The 19,069-nt window shown below is 42.6% G+C and overlaps 1 protein-coding gene, 1 non-coding gene and 2 pseudogenes across 2 annotated transcripts; 3 read left to right on the top strand and 1 right to left on the bottom strand.

Moving 5' to 3' along the window:
* Window positions 1-386: 386 nt before the first annotated feature.
* LOC139376368 (E3 ubiquitin-protein ligase rnf146-like) lies at window positions 387-5,993 on the top strand. Its single transcript, XM_071118846.1, has 5 exons — window positions 387-1,183; window positions 1,935-2,894; window positions 3,128-3,263; window positions 3,482-3,577; window positions 5,870-5,993. Exons 1-2 carry the CDS (start codon window positions 913-915, stop codon window positions 2,552-2,554), a joined length of 891 nt encoding a protein of 296 aa, XP_070974947.1. The 5' UTR covers window positions 387-912; the 3' UTR covers window positions 2,555-2,894; window positions 3,128-3,263; window positions 3,482-3,577; window positions 5,870-5,993.
* A 6,737-nt stretch (window positions 5,994-12,730) lies between these two features.
* Window positions 12,731-12,888, top strand: LOC139383481 (U2 spliceosomal RNA; annotated as a pseudogene).
* Window positions 12,889-14,167: 1,279 nt separating this feature from the next.
* Window positions 14,168-14,358, bottom strand: LOC139383752 (U2 spliceosomal RNA). The gene has a single exon (XR_011628783.1). It is a non-coding gene; the product is annotated as a U2 spliceosomal RNA (small nuclear RNA).
* Window positions 14,359-16,849: 2,491 nt separating this feature from the next.
* Window positions 16,850-17,063, top strand: LOC139383447 (U2 spliceosomal RNA; annotated as a pseudogene).
* Window positions 17,064-19,069: the final 2,006 nt, after the last annotated feature.

The raw sequence follows: 19,069 nt of genomic DNA, 5'->3' as shown, positions 1-19,069 counted from the left end.
CAGACACTTCAAAACGTGGCCTGCTATAGGACAGACACTTCAAAACGTGGCCTGCTATTGGACAAGACACTTCAAAACGTGGCCTGCTATAGGACAGACACTTCAAAACGAGACCTGCTATTGGATAGACACTTCAAAACGTGGCCTGCTATAGGACAGACACTTCAAAACGTGGCCTGCTATAGGACAGACACTTCAAAACGTGGCCTGCTATAGGACAGACACTTCAAAACGTGGCCTGCTATAGGACAGACACTTCAAAACGTGGCCTGCTATTGGACAGAAACTTCAAAACGCGACCTGCTATAGGACAGACACTTCAAAACGCGACCTATCTGTTTCTACACGTACTACTGCACGTCTGAGCTCCAGAAGCCCAGGCCACTTTGGAGAATTTAAACTATGAATGAAACACAGAACACGTATTGGAATTGTTTAGTAAACCAGATGAAGAAATAATTGAAAGGTTAGAGTAGACCTATGTTCAGAGATTAACTTCCACAATCTATGTTTACAAGCCATTCAAAATGTATTTCATGTGACGTTAAAATGGTGAGAGGCCAGTATGATTTTAACCCCTTGGGTACCTTACAATCACAGCCATCCTGAAACTGCCGGGTAGGGCAACAGGTACGCATGCTTTTTCCTCGTGTGTATGTTTTCTTCAAATGATGACACTAGTGCAGACCTCTGCGTAGTTTGATCTGTCGACCTAACGAGCTACATGTATTTGGGTCAGAGAAGACATTGTTTTCCTGTACCTTTAAGAGTGGGGCGCAGTGTGCAGGACTACACTGGGGACGTAATTCAAACACTTGGCTCCTCCTAATTTTACGGTTTCGTTTCCTGGAGTTCGAGCCTGTCGTGTTGTTGACAAAAAAACGTAACAAATATAGTTTTTTACTGGGCAAAATGGGTCAGTCGTTGCCGACCCCGGACTGCGAGCCCTCGGTGTGTCCTTTGTGCCACGGTATATGTCGGAATCCGACTGCGCTGAGATGCAAACATATTTTCTGCTACTGCTGTATACAGGAGTTATGGAGTGGTTCGCCCACCGGTCCATACTACTGCCCCGAGTGCAAGGAGGAGTACAAGACATTACCGGTGGGGTTCAAGAGAGACACTACCGCAAGTCCGTGGCGACATGAAGCGCCTGCACATACACGCACCAGCTCAGCCACAGGTAACTTCCCGAATTCACCAGACACTTCTGCCCATGCGCAATTAGGCTGGGGACAACGATACAGGGGTTTATTCATTACGCCGATTCTGTTACAAAACGTTTTGTAACACAAACCGTTTATTTCAAACGGAAAACCTTTTGCAACGAAAACGAGAATTTAATATTGGACCAATTCTGATAGGTCCCTCCACGCTTCATTCCGTTTGCTCTGTTTGGTTCATAAACGGTAAACGGTTTCCCGTTCCAAGACGTAATAAATACACCCCAGGTTCGCTGACTAGTCATGGGAACGAACATTTCCAAAGTTAGGCTACTGCTGGGGAAGATGTACCTGTGTAATGGTACTAGGCCTACAGTTTAAAACAATAACACATCGTTAACACATTGTTTTAATATGGTGGTGATGACTTGGCTATGATAGAAACATTAACAACAATATTACGCTATATTGACTGACGCACACGAGCAACGACACAGGTCAAAGTCTACTGAAGTCCATTGACTTGCCTTAAAATCGACCTTATTCTATCTTAAAATAATATGATATTTATGGTATTTCCCATCATTTTGTAACTCTGCATCATTGGGAAGGGCTTGTAAAGCAAGCATTTCGCTTAAAGTCTACACCTGTTGTATTCTGTGCTGTGACAAATACAATTTGATTTAGCTAGGTTTGTGTCCTTTTGATGTAACCTAAGTAGGCTTAATCACTACTAATTTATTTGTGTTATGTATGTTGTGTTGGGTATAGAAGGCAGAGCCAATGAAGAGGATGTCATTGAGATCAATTCGGCGGGCTGGACCCTTGGGAAGAGAGCCTCCATCTCTCAATCCAAGCGTCTGTTAGGGAAGAGACCAGCCAGTTCTCCTGTCCCAGGAGGCCATCTTCACGACAACAAGAGACAAGCCACTGGCAGCTCCTCTTCCTCCCACTCCAGGGGAAGGTCTGGTGACCGTAAGAGACCCGCCACTTCCTCTTCCTCCTCTTCAGCCAATCAGAACACGTTGTCTGACGTCGAGTTGTCCAGTGAGGAGGAGGTGCCAGCAGCACCATTCTCCTTAGCAACCAAACCGCCTAGTACTGCGTCCGTCGCCGTCAGAGGTCCGGACCTGACACGTGATAGGTCTAGGTCCCCTAGGAGAGACCCACCCATTGAGCTGGACGAACCCCCTGCTGCAACAGAACCTCTTACAAGAGAACCACTGAATGACCCTAGAAAATCACCTGAAGCAGCAGCAGGTCACATGACCAACACATCGCCAAGAAGAAGCACCATCGTTGAGCTGGACCCACCTCTACCCCCTGCAAGAGATCCGTACACACCCGCCAAGAATCCTGCTGAAACGACCATAACAACCATTTACGTTTAGTCACCCCTACGAAGGAGAAGCCTGTTGAAGCTGAGCGGGAGCCTCTTCCAGAGATCTCCAACAGATCTGGTCCAATCGGCACCTCCACCTCTCCTACCCGTGCTACCAACAACCTGTCCCCTGGACGTACCAACCTGTCCCCCAGCCTGGCTCGTCAAACCTCTAGGGAGACCTTCCTACACTGCCACTATTGCCCCAGCCAGGGCTCTCTCCCTGCGGTGAAGACCTGCCTGGTGTGTGGAGCCTCCATGTGCTCCGACCACCTCCGGCCTCACCTGGAGTCCCCTGTCTTCCAGAGCCACACCCTGGTACCCCCTGTGGAGGACACCTCACCCTGGAGGTAAAGTTTCACTCTTATTTGGGGAGAATCTCAATTGAATTTCCTTTTCTGAGCTGCACAAAGTGAAATTCCTAACAACTTTGGACGGTATTTGCAGTAAAGTCTTGAATTCCTGTAAATACTTTGTGTTTCAACATTTCATTTAAAGTTGACGATTGTTTTATTTAATTTATTATATGACAAATCATTAAACAACTGGCAGCAAGCTGAAGTATAACTTACATTGTCATCAGGTGCCCGGAACACCAGGAGATGAACCGAATCTACTGCCGTCAGTGTAGTGTGTGTGTCTGTACCGTGTGTACCGTGATCGGGTCGCACCGGGACCACGCTTGCGTCAGCATCAGAGAGGCCGAGAGGGAGCTGAGGGTGAGAAACAGAGGAGTGTTTACCAAACACACATACCAACACACCACAAAATACCTGATCACATCCCAGTTGTATGAGCCATAGTATTAATGTTGTCTAAGGATCGTTAGTGGTGAATAAACATATCACACGCGTTATAGTATAAATACGTGTTCCAGAGAGCTAAAGCATGTTTTCTATTGACGGCAGGATGACGGCACTGTGTTTTTGTCTTGCAGGGGAACCTGAAACAGGAGATGAAGAAGATGCAGGGAGCGGAACAGTCTTTAATCAGCAGAGTGACTGAGATGACAGAGAAGAAACAGAGATTCCAGGTAAGAAGGACAGGACCTCAGTTGGACCAGGTATTTTTTTTTTTAGGTCTGACCTGACGCAAAAGCCTAATAATGTACACACCCTGTATCCCTCTAAATCAAATGTTACAGTTCACCTTACAGTGAAATGCTGAATACAACAGGTGTAGTAGACCTTACAGTGAAATGCTGAATACAACAGGTGTAGTAGATCTTACAGTGTAATGCTGAATACAACAGGTGTAGTAGACCTTACAGTGTAATGCTGAATACAACAGGTGTAGTAGATCTTACAGTGTAATGCTGAATACAACAGGTGTAGTAGACCTTACAGTGAAATGCTGAATACAACAGGTGTAGTAGATCTTACAGTGAAATGCTGAATACAACAGGTGTAGTAGACCTTACAGTGAAATGCTGAATACAACAGGTGTAGTAGACCTTACAGTGAAATGCTGAATACAACAGGTGTAGTAGACCTCACAGTGAAATGCTGAATACAACAGGTGTAGTAGACCTTACAGTGAAATGCTGAATACAACAGGTGTAGTAGACCTCACAGAGAAATGCTGAATACAACAGGTGTAGTAGACCTCACAGTGAAATGCTGAATACAACAGGTGTAGTAGACCTCACAGAGAAATGCTGAATACAACAGGTGTAGTAGACCTTACAGTGAAATGTTTACAAGTCCTTAACCAACAATGCAGTTTTAAGAAAGTACCTACAAAAAGAGTATGAGATAACAATAACAAATAATTAAAGCGCAGCAGTAAATTACAACAGCAGGGCTATATACAGGGTATTACGGTACAGTCAATGTGGAGGTTATATACAGGGTATTACGGTACAGAGTCAATGTGGAGGCTATATACAGGGTATTACGGTACAGAGTCAATGTGGAGGCTATATACAGGGTATTACGGTACAGAGTCAATGTGGAGGCTATATACAGGGTATTACGGTACAGAGTCAATGTGGAGGCTATATACAGGGTATTACGGTACAGAGTCAATGTGGAGGCTATATACAGGGTATTACGGTACAGAGTCAATGTGGAGGCTATATACAGGGTATTACGGTACAGAGTCAATGTGGAGGCTATATACAGGGTATTACGGTACAGAGTCAATGTGCGGGGGCACCAGTGTCGAGATAATTGAGGTAATATATGGGAAGGCTCTTTCAGCATGAATACCCCCGTGCACAAAGCGAGGTCCATGCAGAAATGGTTAGTCGATCAGTGTGTTTAGAACTTGACTGCACAGAGACCTGACCTCAATCCCATCGAAAGCCTTCGGGATGAATTGGAATGCTGACTGCGTGCCTAATCGCCCAACATCAGTGCCCGACCTCACTAATGCTCTTGTGGCTGAATGGAATCAAGTCCCCCTGCAGCAATGTACCAACATCTAGTGGAAAGCCTTCCCAGAAGAGTTGAGGCTGTTATAGCAGCAATGTTCCAACATCTAGTGGAAAGTCTTCCCAGAAGAGTGGAGGCTGTTATAGCAGCAAAGGGGGGACCAACTGCATATTAAATGCCCATGATTTTAGAATGAGATGTTCGACAAGCAGGTGTCCACATACACTACATTACCAAAAGTATGTTGAATGACAAATATTTAAGGCTGACAGTCTACACATACAGTGCCTTGCGAAAGTATTCGGCCCCCTTGAACTTTGCGACCTTTTGCCACATTTCAGGCTTCAAACATAAAGATATAAAACTGTATTTTTTTGTGAAGAATCAACAACAAGTGAGACACATGCTCTCTTGCGCTTTTAACGGACCTCTGAGACTATCACAGTGCAGGTGCATTTATATGGAGACTTGATTACACACAGGTGGGTTGTATTTATCATCATTAGTCATTTAGGTCAACATTGGATCATTCAGAGATCCTCACTGAACTTCTGGAGAGAGTTTGCTGCACTGAAAGTAAAGGGGCTGAATAATTTTGCACGCCCAATTTTTCAGTTTTTGATTTGTTAAAAAAGTTTGAAATATCCAATAAATGTCGTTCCACTTCATGATTGTGTCCCACTTGTTGTTGATTCTTCACAAAAAAATACAGTTTTATATCTTTATGTTTGAAGCCCAAAATGTGGCAAAAGGTCGCAAAGTTCAAGGGGGCCGAATACTTTCGCAAGGCACTGTGTTACAGATTCATAGAAAGCTTTACAGAGAATCTGTGATTTATATTGTAAAATGTCTGGTTTAAGTATCAAGAGTTTTAGACATTGTCAACACCAGTTGCCTGTGGAAAGCTTCATATCATTGGTGCTCAAATCATTCTTTCCTTCTCAAATCAGGTGTCGTCAACAACGTAAAAGGAATTGATGCCATAAGCCCGTCTTCTAAAGATGAGTTCAGAGTTTGAAAAGTTGTTAAAAGACAAGAAATCACCTTTTGAGACTTCAATACACTATTCCGGCTTCCTAGAGTCCTTGTTTCGAGACCTCCGTCTCTCATGTAAGTATTGATTTAATAATATACCGTTTGAAAAGTAACCGATGTTATTGGTCATGCATCTCAACGGTCAATGAGGCTGTTCCTGTATTATATGAAATACTGTTTTAACTGTGCATCTCTTATGTTACAGTGGAGGTAGAGGACTTGAAGAAAGTCAGCAACTCCCACAGTCTTACTAAGTGAAAAACAGAAACAGGAAAAGGTTAGTGGGTTTTTTATTATGTTCTTTTTCAAAATGACAGACAAAAAAAAAAGTTTAAAAAAAAAAATCTGTGACAAAACTGACATGCTTTATTTACAAATAAACCAAAAGCAAGCTTTTAAAATGGTTACATACAGAGACATTTATCACCAGTATCCATGGTCTACTTAGACCGGTATTCAGTCCGGGTCATGTTCATTAGGCATCAAACGGAAGAAAACAGACTGAGGCGTGCCCTAATGGACATGATGATAAAATGAATGACTGTCATAAGACAAAACGAATCCGTCTTTATTTCCAACAGCAGCTGAATAAAGGGAAGAAGAAAAAGAAAGGTGTGGTTGCTGCCGGAGGGATGAAGTCCAAGATGAAGGATGACCTATCGGACTACGGAGAGTTCGATGGAGGTTACGCACAAGACTACGAGGACTTCATGTGACGTGACACCAACCCGATTTCTGTCTCAAACGACACCCTGTTCCCTATGTAGAACCCTTTATATAGGGGATAGGGTGGCATTTAGTAGGGTTCCAATGTCTGTCCCCATTCCCCCTCCGCTCTGCTCCACCAAGCCCCCTCAGGGCATGACCTATGACCTATTCTACTGCCCAGAGCCATCCAATGATAACCACCCTTATGTCGCCCGCCGCCAGCCGCACACAAACTCGATTCTGAAAAGAAGTGTTGAATGGTTTGACGAGGAACGTCTGATTTCAACAGGGTTGTTTCTCCTCGTTAGAAATTCCTTCAACGATTCCTCGAAACTGACTGACCAATAAGACTGTGTTCTGGATACCAAAATGTTTCACCTCCCATAATGAGATGCGAAAACCCAGCATCAAACTTGTTTTTTTTCCCAATCCTAGAATGAATTTAATTTGATCTTTTAAAATAAATGATCTGTCAAACAAAATTTAATTGTTACTGTTTGACGAAGGAAAATACATTTTGTATTTTACATTTTGCATTTAAATAAATAGCCGTAGGGTCAAGTAGTAAACACGGCGCTGACCATTTCATCCTGGGCCTATGTTCACAAAACGTCTGAGTAGATACGCTGATCTAGAATCAGATGCCCCCCCCCCTTCTTATTCATTATGATCAGAAAAAGACTAAACTGATCCTAGAGCAGCACTGCTACACTGAGAAACCCAGTATAATCGCTTCCACTGAGTTGAAGCAACAATCACTCTAGGTCTCCTTGGCATAACTTTGCACGGCTTGTATCAAGTGAGGTGAGAAACAGACCAAATGTATTTAGGAAAGAAGGTTGTACTGGGTTATTATCACTTGTTTTTCTTTTTCACAGCACATTTTCAGGATTGGTAATGGAAATATAAACAATATTAAAGATTAAAGTTGTCTTATTTTATCCACCTAATTTAATAAAATCACTGTTTTAAGAATATTTTTTTAATGCATTTTAGAATAACAAATGATGTATTTTAATGTTATTTATGGGTTGATCTGCTAATTGCGCCCAGAGCATAACGGGGAAATACATTGGATTTGGAGAAAAAAAAAGGTCTTAACTTGTTTCGAGGGTGAAATTTCAAACCACAATATTATGTCGTCATGATAACCAAATTTTGTTCAACTTGCATTGCAAGGTTTGTCTGTTCCTTTAAAACAATGTCAGATCATCGATGTCATATCCACGATCAGAAGAAAGAAAACAATAGGCTTGGCAGCACATCCTACTGGAAAAATAGCTATGATAGTTGTCACTGACTGTTGGTACCAATGAGCTATCGTGAGAATGATTGTCGAAAGGTCTCCACTTCAAAACTAAATAGTTGTTATCGAACTGTTGCTATCGAAGTCATTCTGAAGGGTAGATTTAACAGATGCAAATGATCCTGCTTTATCACTATTTAGGCCTGTAAACTGAGTGTACAAAACATTAGGAACACCTTCCTAATATTGAGTTGCACCCCCTTTTGCCCTCAGAACAGACTCAAATAAAGTATATTTGGGTACAAAAATAAAATCCAAATTAAAACAATAGCAGGGCATAACCAGTCATTATTATTCCTGGACTCTACAAGGTGTTGAAAGCGTTCCACAGGGATGCTGGCCCCATGTTGACTCTACAAGGTGTTGAAAGCGTCTCCTCCCCTTCCTCTTTAACCCGGTCTCCTCCCCTTCCTCTTTAACCCGGTCTCCTCCCCTTCCTCTTTAACCCGGTCTCCTCCCCTTCCTCTTTAACCCGGTCTCCTCCCCTTCCTCTTTAACCCGGTCTCCTCCCCTTCCTCTTTAACCCGGTCTCCTCCCCTTCCTCTTTAACCCGGTCTCCTCCCCTTCCTCTTTAACCCGGTCTCCTCCCCTTCCTCTTTAACCCGGTCTCCTCCCCTTCCTCTTTAACCCGGTCTCCTCCCCTTCCTCTTTAACCCGGTCTCCTCCCCTTCCTCTTTAACCCGGTCTCCTCCCCTTCCTCTTTAACCCGGTCTCCTCCCCTTCCTCTTTAACCCGGTCTCCTCCCCTTCCTCTTTAACCCGGTCTCCTCCCCTTCCTCTTTAACCCGGTCTCCTCCCCTTCCTCTTTAACCCGGTCTCCTCCCCTTCCTCTTTAACCCGGTCTCCTCCCCTTCCTCTTTAACCCGGTCTCCTCCCCTTCATCTTTAACCGGTCTCCTCCCCTGCATCTTTAACCCAGTCTACTCCCCTTCCTCTTTAACCCGGTCTCCTCCCCTTCATCTACACCGATCGAAGTGGATTTAACAAGAGACATCAATAAGGGTTAGGGTTAGCTTTCACCTGGATTCACCTGGTCAGTCTGTCATGGAAAGAGCATGGTTTTGTATGTACAGTGGGGCAAAAAAGTATTTAGTCAGCCACCAATTGTGCAAGTTCTCCCACTTAAAAAGATGAGAGGTCTGTAATTTTCATCATTGGTAGACTTCAACTATGACAGACAAAATGAGAAAAAAAATCCAGAAAATCACATTGTAGGATTTTTAATTATTTATTTGCAAATTATGGTGGAAAATAAGTATTTGGTCACCTACAAACAAGCAAGATTTCTGGCTCTCACAGACCTGTAACTTCTTCTTTAAGAGGCTCCTCTGTCCTCCACTCGTTACCTGTATTAATGGCACCTGTTTGAACTTGTTATCAGTATATAAGACACCTGTCCACAACCTCAAATAGTCACACTCCAAACTCCACTATGGCCAAGACCAAAGAGCTGTCAAAGGACACCAGAAACAAAATTGTAGACCTACACCAGGCTGGGAAGACAATCTGCAATAGGTAAGCAGCTTGGTTTGAAGAAATCAACTGTGGGAGCAATTATTAGTATATGGAAGACATACAAGACCACTGATAATCTCCCTCGATCTGGGGCTCCACGCAAGATCTCACCCCGTGGGGTCAAAATGATCACAAGAACGGTGAGCAAAAATCTCAGAACCACACGGGGGGACCAAGTGAATGACCTGCAGAGAGCTGGGACCAAAGTAACAAAGCCTACCATCAGTAACACACTACGCCGCCAGGGACTCAAATCCTGCAGTGCCAGACGTGTCCCCCTGCTTAAGCCAGTACATGTCCAGGCCCGTCTGAAGTCTGCTAGAGAGCATTTGGATGATCCAGAAGAAGATTGGGAGAATGTCAAATGGTCAGATGAAACCCAAAATATAACTTTTTGGTAAAAACTCAACTCGTAGTGTTTGGAGGACAAAGAATGCTGAGTTGCATCCAAAGAACACCATACCTACTGTGAAGCATGGGGGTGGAAACATGCTTTGGGGCTGTTTTTCTGCAAAGGGACCAGGACAACTGATCCGTGTAAAGGAAAGAATGAATGGGGCCATGTATCGTGATATTTTGAGTGAAAACCTCCTTCCATCAGCAAGGGCATTGAAGATGAAACGTGGCTGGGTCTGTCAGCATGACAATGATCCCAAATACACCGCCCGGACAACGAAGGAGTGGCTTCGTTGCCCAGTCTCCAGATCTCAACACCATAGAAAATCTTTGGAGGGAGTTGAAAGTCCGTGTTGCCCAGCAACTGCCCCAAAACATCGCTGCTCTAGAGGAAACCTACCTGAGCCACTTGTGTGGGTTGTAGACTCCGTCTCATGCTACCACTAGAGTGAAAGCACCGCCAGCATTCAAAAGTGACCAAAACATCAGCCAGGAAGCATAGGAACTGAGAAGTGATCTGTGGTCACCACCTGCAGAACCACTCCTTTATTGGGGGTGTCTTGCTAATTGCCTATAATTTCCACCTGTTGTCTATTCCATTTGCACAACAGCATGTGAAATGTATTGTCAATCAGTGTTGCTTCCTAAGTGGACAGTTTGATTTCACAGAAGTGTGATTGACTTGGAGTTACATTGTGTTGTTTAAGTGTTCCCTTTATTTTTTGATCAGTGTATAAAAAACAGAAGTATTCAGACCCTTTGCTATGAGACTCGAAATTAAGCTCAAGTGCCTCCTGTTTCCACTGATCATCCAGGTTGTAAGGCAACAAAATAGGAGAAATGCCAAGGGGGTGAATACTTTAGCACGCCACTGTGTACCTGCAACGTGGTACTCTCCTCTGAGACAGTCTGCTACACCTGCAACGTGGTACTCTCCTCTCAGACAGTCTGCTACACCTGCAACGTGGTACTCTCCTCTGAGACAGTCTGCTACACCTGCAACGTGGTACTCTCCTCTGAGACAGTCTGCTACACCTGCAACGTGGTACTCTCCTCTCAGACAGTCTGCTACACCTGCAACGTGGTACTCTCCACTGAGACAGTCTGCTACACCTGCAACGTGGTACTCTCCTCTGAGACAGTCTGCTACACCTACATAAGAGAACCAGTAGAAAGTGAGAATAAAGCCTGGTCCAACAATGGGCTGGTTGTTCTCTGAACATCCTTCTGTAAAAAAATTGTGAAGAAATAGTTCCTCAAGAAAGATTTTTTTTATTCACAAGCACTGGTACAGTAAAACAAAGTCTGTCTTCATTCGGTCAATCCACTGACATCTTGGATGTCTGTTACAATCACATGCGTCTGAAACTTCACACGAGATACAACTAAGATGATAAAAATCAAGAGGATGTAGGCTGCTTCTCCATTCAATTAGAATTCTAAAAGTTATTAGTAAGACGATTGAGATTCAATATCTCGCAGATAAAAGCACAGTTTTGCAGGCCACAGCCTGTCTGTCTGAAAGCACAGTTTTGCAGGACACAGCCTGTCTGAAAGCACAGTTTTGCAGGCCACAGCCTGTCTGAAAGCTATTATCCACTTCTATGTTTGGATGTTCAGGGAATACAAGAGGAATTATACTTAAAAGGTTGATTTAAATTGGTAGGTAAGTGATTGGGTATTGTTGGGCTCCCGAGTAGCGCAGCGGTCTAAGGCTAGAAGCGTCACTCCAAACCCTGGTTTGATTCCAGGCTGTATCACAACCGGCCGTGATTAGGAGTCCCATACTGCGGCGCACAATTGGCCCAGTGTCGTCCGGGTTTTGCCCGGTCGGTAGGCTGTCATTGTAAATAAGAATTAGTTCTTAACTGACTTGCCTAGTTAAATAAATGAGTCGAGAGGAGGAAACAAAAGAAGAGGATGAAGAGGTTGGACAAAGATGAGGAAGAGGAGATGTGGTGAGCTTTAGTGGTAATACTGGAGAAAGGCCTGATGAGGTTATTCTAGTCATATACCTCCACCGTGAGTTAGGAGGAGGAAGAGGAGGAGGTGTGGTGAGCTTTAGTGTTAATACTGGAGAAAGGCCTGTCCCAGTCTCCTCTCTATATGTACCACTAATGTAAATGTAAATATCAAAACAGATACCAAACATTAAGAAACTATAAGGAAGAGAAGAGTAACTGCAATGAAATAAACCAGAGACCTGTGGAAAGAAGCCCCCTGATCTCCTCGTGTCTGCCAGCAGGGGAGGACACCACGCCTCAGCTCAGGACACCACGCCTCAGCTCAGGACACCACGCCTCAGCTCAGGACACCACGCCTCAGCTCAGGACACCACGCCTCAGCTCAGGACACAACACCTCAGCTCCTGCTGTAACGGGTGGCCTGAAGGCCGATTCCACCAAGCTCTGGCTCACCCTCACGTGTCTGAAGGACGCACTGTGGTCCTCTGACAACTTGTTGGTAGGGAAACGCATGGAGACCACCCATCAGACAGTGGCCTTGATAGCTACGGAAGCCCTGAGGTGGTATGGACAAAATAGAGCCTCGACCCCAGACAAAGTATCACCAACACCATCTAAGGTCCCGGCCTGACAGCGCTGCAACGCCTAGGGGAGGGATCTCTTCTGGGCCCTGAAGGATGGGGGCGGAGTTGATTCGGAAGAGCAGGAGGAGGCAAGTTTGATAAGGACTCACCTCATTCCTGCACAAAGGAGAGAAGACCTCTTTTAATAACATGTACTTTTAACATATAATGTTTCAATGCAGTTGTTTATGCATATTATGTCGTTTTAAAGCGTACAATTGATTATGTTAAAAGTATGAGCTATTTTAAGAAACCCTGCGACAATAACCATTTTTCCAAAATAAAATAAATCTGTTCTTATCAGTTTAATATCTGATATGTCCCCTATCTGGGGACAATATATTAAATGGATTTTTCCACGGTCAAGTAGGTTATACATAACTGTGCCATTATTCAGAATTCTGATTGTGTGCGGTCATGATTCGCTTGTATGAAATTTGGAGCCCCAAGCTACAGGCTTCCGTAGGGCTAAACCTGCCGAGCTGAAAACATGCGATTTAGAAGGGTTCGATTATACGCCCAGGCTTTTATTTTACAATTAGTATCAGCAACGATCTGGAGCCGTCTGTCAGTAATACCCACATACATTTATTTTAGCGATCATTTTGGACATGTAGCCTATTGTAATCATTTGGGAACTTATGTAGCAGGTTAAACCTGGAGCCTGGCGCACGGTTCACGACGACTGGACTGTTGTCATACAGTTTCACGATTAGTGAGAATGAAAGTAGATTTGTAGGATTATAGTTCAACCACTATTGGACACTTTTTCTCCACATTCCAATATTTCATGGATGGAACTTGAATTCTGACAACTTTCAGTATGAAACAAAGCAGTGCATGTTTTATTCATCGATATACAGTATTTCGTGAGTAGATAGATGCTCTCCAACCCAATAGGCCTATTGGTATTTTATGTGCATGATATGAAGTTTGCTGTAGTGACTGACTAAGCCTAATTTTAAAAGTGTGCCTCAAAAGTGCCATGTTTGCAAACGTGTATTATGCGAAGCACACATTTAGTTAGGCAGCCAGGACCGTAGGACGCATTGTCGGTCTAGCTCTCACTGCAGTCCAGTGCCATGGACATCTTTGAAGTTTGGCCTCTAGTAATTTAGGAGGGCAACTTTATAAAGGCCTCCCTACAATGACCTTATCATGCAAGGCTCTACAGACAGATTAAAAAAATATATAGACTATTTTTATTTCATACATTATTTGTGTTGATGATGTACTATGTAATGAAGTCGAGTGGTTCAACATTAAAATGCATTTTGATTGAACACATAGCTTGAACAAGGCGACGGTCGGTGGAAGTCTGGCGCCACCAAGTGGACAATTATTTTACCTGAGATATTTTTTAAAATATCAAATGTTATGTCAATATTGTTATCTGCAAATGGTTTCCCACACCCCTATTTGATAGATTTTTATTCCAGTTTAGCAGTAAATCTGGTTTTAACTCAATAACGATTTGTCTCGTTTCGTTGGTGCAAGTGAGAACAGGTGTTTTCTTCTGGAAGTTTTGTTGCATTTCCTTTTTAAACAGCTCATCTGTATTTTTGTACATCATTTTATACACATACAAACGGCATAAAATGGCTTCACCACTTTCTAGGCATCATTGACAGACTTGCTCAAACGTAATGATTCTAATAAAAGTAACATCCGGTTAACTTCGTCCAATTTATATTTACAACGGCAGGGGGTGCACCGTTCCTGGAGGTACTGCAATACCAGGTCGATGCGTGGAGTGGACGGAGCAAGCCCCTATTCCATCTCCCTATTCCAAAAATCAATTTAATATATGGTCCCCAGATAGGGGACGTATCAGATATTAAACTGATAAGAACAGATACTACACTTGATCTTAGCCAAAAGGCCGAGAAGCGATACCGCAATGCTTTCGGGAGGAAGGTGCCGTTCTCAGACACGTTAAATCCGGTAAAGGTTACACCTAAATGAGCTCTGTACACTTTACAACAAATATCAAAGATGATGCTATTTTTAAAAAATGGTGGCATAGACTGGGATTTGATCAACGTCGGGAAAAGACACTTTTCACTGTTACAATGTAACACATTGGAAGGTTCCAAAGTGACGTGGACATCCGCCCTCCAATCTGAAACGAGACAAATCCTTATTGAGTTCAAACCAGATTTACAGCTAAATTGGAATAATAATCTAGCAAATAGGGGTTGAAGAAATAATTAATATTGACATAACATGTTATCTTTTATATAATATCTCAGGAAGCGTTGATGCCACAAGGGAACTAAAATAATTGTCCACTTGGTGGCGCCAGACTTCCACCGACCGTCGCCTCTCCTATGTGGTCAATCAAAACGCATTTGAATGTTGAACCACTTTAAAAATATATTTAACTAGGCAAGTCAATTCAGAACAAATTCTTATTTTCAATGACGGCCTAGGAACAGTGGATTAACTGCCTTGTTCAGGGGGCAGAACAATAGATTTGTACCTTGTCAGCTCAGGGATTTGATCCAGCAACCTCTCAGTTACTGGCCCAATGCTCTTACTAGGCTATTTGCCGCCCCAGTTGACTTCAATACATACACCATCAACGCAAGAATAGCCTGTGTATTTTTAAATCTGTCTGTAGAGCCTTGCATGATAAGGTCATTGTGAGGAGGCCTTTATAAAGTTGCCCACCTGAATTACTAGAGGCCAAACTTCAAAGATGTCCATGGCACTGGACTGCAGTGAGAGCTAGACCGACAATGCGTCCTACGGTCCTGGCTGCCTAACTAAATGTGTGCTCAGCATAATACACTTTTGTAAACATGGCTCTGTTGAGGCATACTTTTACAATTAAGCTTAGTCGGTCACTACAGCAAACTTCATATCATGCACATAAATTGCCATTACGCAGAAAATACTTTATATTGATGAATAAAAACTACACTGGTTTGATTCATCCTGAAAGTTAGGTTTAGGCTACTACATGATACTGTCCTTGTACCCATCATGAGGCTGCTACAACCTAGCCTATGAATGAAAGTTTACAACGTAGGTGAACACAGGTTGAGAGACTTTTGAGTAATCAAGATGACAGACATTATTGACACATTCAATACCGCCTTGTTCAATCTTGCCTTCATCTAGCTGATCTAGAGTGTAATCATTAGTCCAACATTTGCAAATGAGAGTTTCCATTGGACAAATTCAGGTATGTTTATCCCCGTTTGGTTCCGTTTGCTTTCGCTTTAAGAAACGTTTTTCAACAGAATCAACGGAATGAATACACCCCTGATCACACGCAAACACAGATCATTTTCAAAACAGCACGATCCCTTTGATCGTGGGATAATTCCTTCTGGCACCTACGTGCTCTCCTCCTCTCACCTTTAACCTTCACTTGTGGACTTCAGTGCACAACACATCAGCTGTCTGACCAGGCGAAAAAAAACCTTACCAAGCCAAACCTTCATATCATAACCACTAACTGCTACACACAGCCTACAATAGAGTACCACAGTATGAGTCATAATACCCATAACACCTAGCGGTCAAACAGGGAAATGGTTCCAAGTATTTTGGCAGAAATTCTCCCCCCACTTCTAATTTACTTCATTTTGTGGCTAGAGTCAAATACTTTCTGTGGCACATATGAGTCAAATACTTTCTATACTACAAACGTCACGTCAGGATAGGCAACCCGAAAGGAATAATTGATGCATGTGTGTTACATTAAACATAGATGAGGGAGTAAAATGTTGGCAAGCAATAAACATTTCAGAAATCCCAACTACTAGTCGAATAAGACATGGGAGAGATGATGAATTTTGATGATGAATTTTGGCAAAGAGAAGAAAAGAAAACTGCAGAGATACAGTGAGGCAAAAAAGTATTTAGTCAGCCACCAATTGTGCAAGTTCTCCCACTTATTTTCCACCATAATTTGCAAATAAATTCATTAAAAAAATCCTACAATGTGATTTTCTGGATTTTTTCTCTCTCATTTTGTCTGTCATAGTTGAAGTGTACCTGTGATGAAAATTACAGGCCTCTCTCATCTTTTTAAGTGGGAGAACTTGCACAATTGGTGGCGGACAAAATACTTTCTTGCCCCACTGTATATTGACTATGATAGCTGATATGAATGGTGAGTTGATCATCACATCAACGTTTATTCGTCACATGCACAGGATACAGGGTGTAAACAGTACAGTGAAGTGTTTACGTGCATCATATACACATTACAATACAATACGCCTGGTCTCGGAAGCTAAGCAAGGTCAGGCCTGGTTAGTCCTTGGATGGGAGACTGCCTGGGAATACCAGGTGCTGTCAGCATTTTTGTCCCTCATGGTACTGTACTCTTGTACTATTTAAATCCGGAAACAACCTATTACAGTTTCTCAATCGTCTACAAGCATTTTTCTTGGAACAAGGTTGTCGAGTTTTTAGAACAAAGTCCATAAGACACAGAGCTGTTGCAAAACAGTAAATGGATTTTCAAAATGTAGACCATATATTAAAGGGATTTTTGGAATAGGGAGATGGAATAGGGGCTTGCTCCGTCCACTCCACGCATCGACCTGGTATTGCAGTACCTCCAGGAACGGTGCACCCTCTGCCGTTGTAAAGGAAAAGTAGACCAAGTTAACCGGGTGGTTCTTTTATTAGAATCATGATGGATATTACATTTGAGGTAGTTAACTAGTGACTCCCCATCCCACAAGAGGGAGCGTAATTATCAACTGACACTAATTAGCATAACGCAACGGACATAAATTTCCCTAGAAAATATTCATATTCATGAAAATCACAAGTGAAATATATTGAGACACAGCTTAGCCTTTTGTTAATCACCAGGTCATCTCAGATTGTCAAAATATGCTTTACAGCCAAAGATAGGACAAGCATTTGTGTAAGTTTATCGATAGCCTAGCATAGCATTTTGTCCAGCTAGCAGCAGGTAACTTGGTCACGGAAATCAGAAAAGCAATCAAATTAAATCGTTTACCTTTGATGAGCTTCGGATGTTTCCACTAAGGAAACTCCCAGTTAGATATAAAATGTTCCTTTTTTCCCAAAATATTATTTTTGTAGGAGAAATAGCTCCGTTTTTTCTTCATGTTTGGCTGAGAAATCGCCCGGCAATTGCGGTCACTGAAAACGCCGAAAAATATTACAAATTAGCTCCATAATATCGACAGAAACATGGCAAACGTTGTTTATAATCAATCCTCAAGGTGTTTTTCAAATATCTATTCGATAATATATCCACCGGGACAATTCGTTTTTCAGTAGGACAGATTGGAGTAATGGCTACCTCTGTATTTTACCCGAGAGTCACTCTGGCAGCATCAGGTGACCACTTGCGCAATGTAGCCGCTAAATGCGTAAAACTACGTCACAATGCTGTAGACACCTTGGTGAATATGGAGAAAAGGTAATCTGGTTGATAGCCCATTCACTGCTCAATAGGGACGCATTGGAACGCAGCGCTTTCAAAACATGAGGCACTTCCGGATTGGATTTTTCAGGCTTTCGCCTGCAATATCATTTCTGTTTTACTCACAGACAATATTTTTACAGTTTTGGAAACTTTAGAGTGTTTTCTATCCTAAGCTGTCAATTATATGCATATTCTAGCATCTTGTCCTGACAAAATATCCCGTTTACTACGGGAACGTTATTTTTCCAAAAATGAAAATAGTCAATGTCAATGATGACTAGATAGTGTTGGTCAAGTCAGTCACCTATTCTATTGACTATGACAGCTGATATGAATGGTGAGTTGATCATCAAATCAAAGTTTATTTGTCACACAGGATACAGGGTGTAAACGGTACAGTGAAATGATTACTTGCAAGCTCTCCTAAACAAAAATATCCACAAATAGCTAAGTAATAAAGTTGTTAAAAAAATAAAATGGTTGATTGGAAATATATACACAATAACAATATACAGTATGAACTCTGTAATGTGTGTAAGTTATGTACTGGTGTCTTTACCTGTATGAGTGGCAGTCCATGTTATCTGATGTACAGTGGGGAGAACAAGTATTTGATACACTGACGATTTTTCAGGTTTTCCTACTTTAAAAAAATTACAGGCCTCTACATGCTTTGTATCATAAGTACACTTCAACTGTGAAAGACAGAATCTAAAACAAAAATCCAGAAAATCACATTGTATGATTTTTAAGTAATTCATTTGCATTTTATTGCATGACATAAGTATTTGATCACCTACCAACCAGTAAGAATTCCGGCTCTCACAGACCTGTTAGTTTTCCTTTAAGAAGCCCTCCTGTTCTCCACTCATTACCTGTATTAACTGCACCTGTTTGAACTCGTTACCTGTATAAAAGACACCTGTCCACACACTCAATCAAACAGACTCTAACCTCTCCACAATGGCAAAGACCAGAGAGCTGTGTAAGGACATCCGGGTTAAATTATAGACCTGCACAAGGCTGGGATGGGCTACAGGACAATAGGCAAGCAGCTTGGTGAGAAGGCAACAACTGTTGGCGCAATTATTAGAAAAATGGAAGAAGTTCAAGATGACGGTCAATCACCCTCGGTCTGGGGCTCCATGCAAGATCTCACCTAGTGGGGCATCAATGATCA

Source organism: Oncorhynchus clarkii, chromosome 2, assembly GCF_045791955.1.
Source record: "Oncorhynchus clarkii lewisi isolate Uvic-CL-2024 chromosome 2, UVic_Ocla_1.0, whole genome shotgun sequence".
NCBI lineage: Eukaryota > Metazoa > Chordata > Actinopteri > Salmoniformes > Salmonidae > Oncorhynchus > Oncorhynchus clarkii.
The sequence above is the reverse complement of the archived record's forward strand: the minus strand, read 5'-3'. Positions and strand labels throughout refer to the sequence as shown.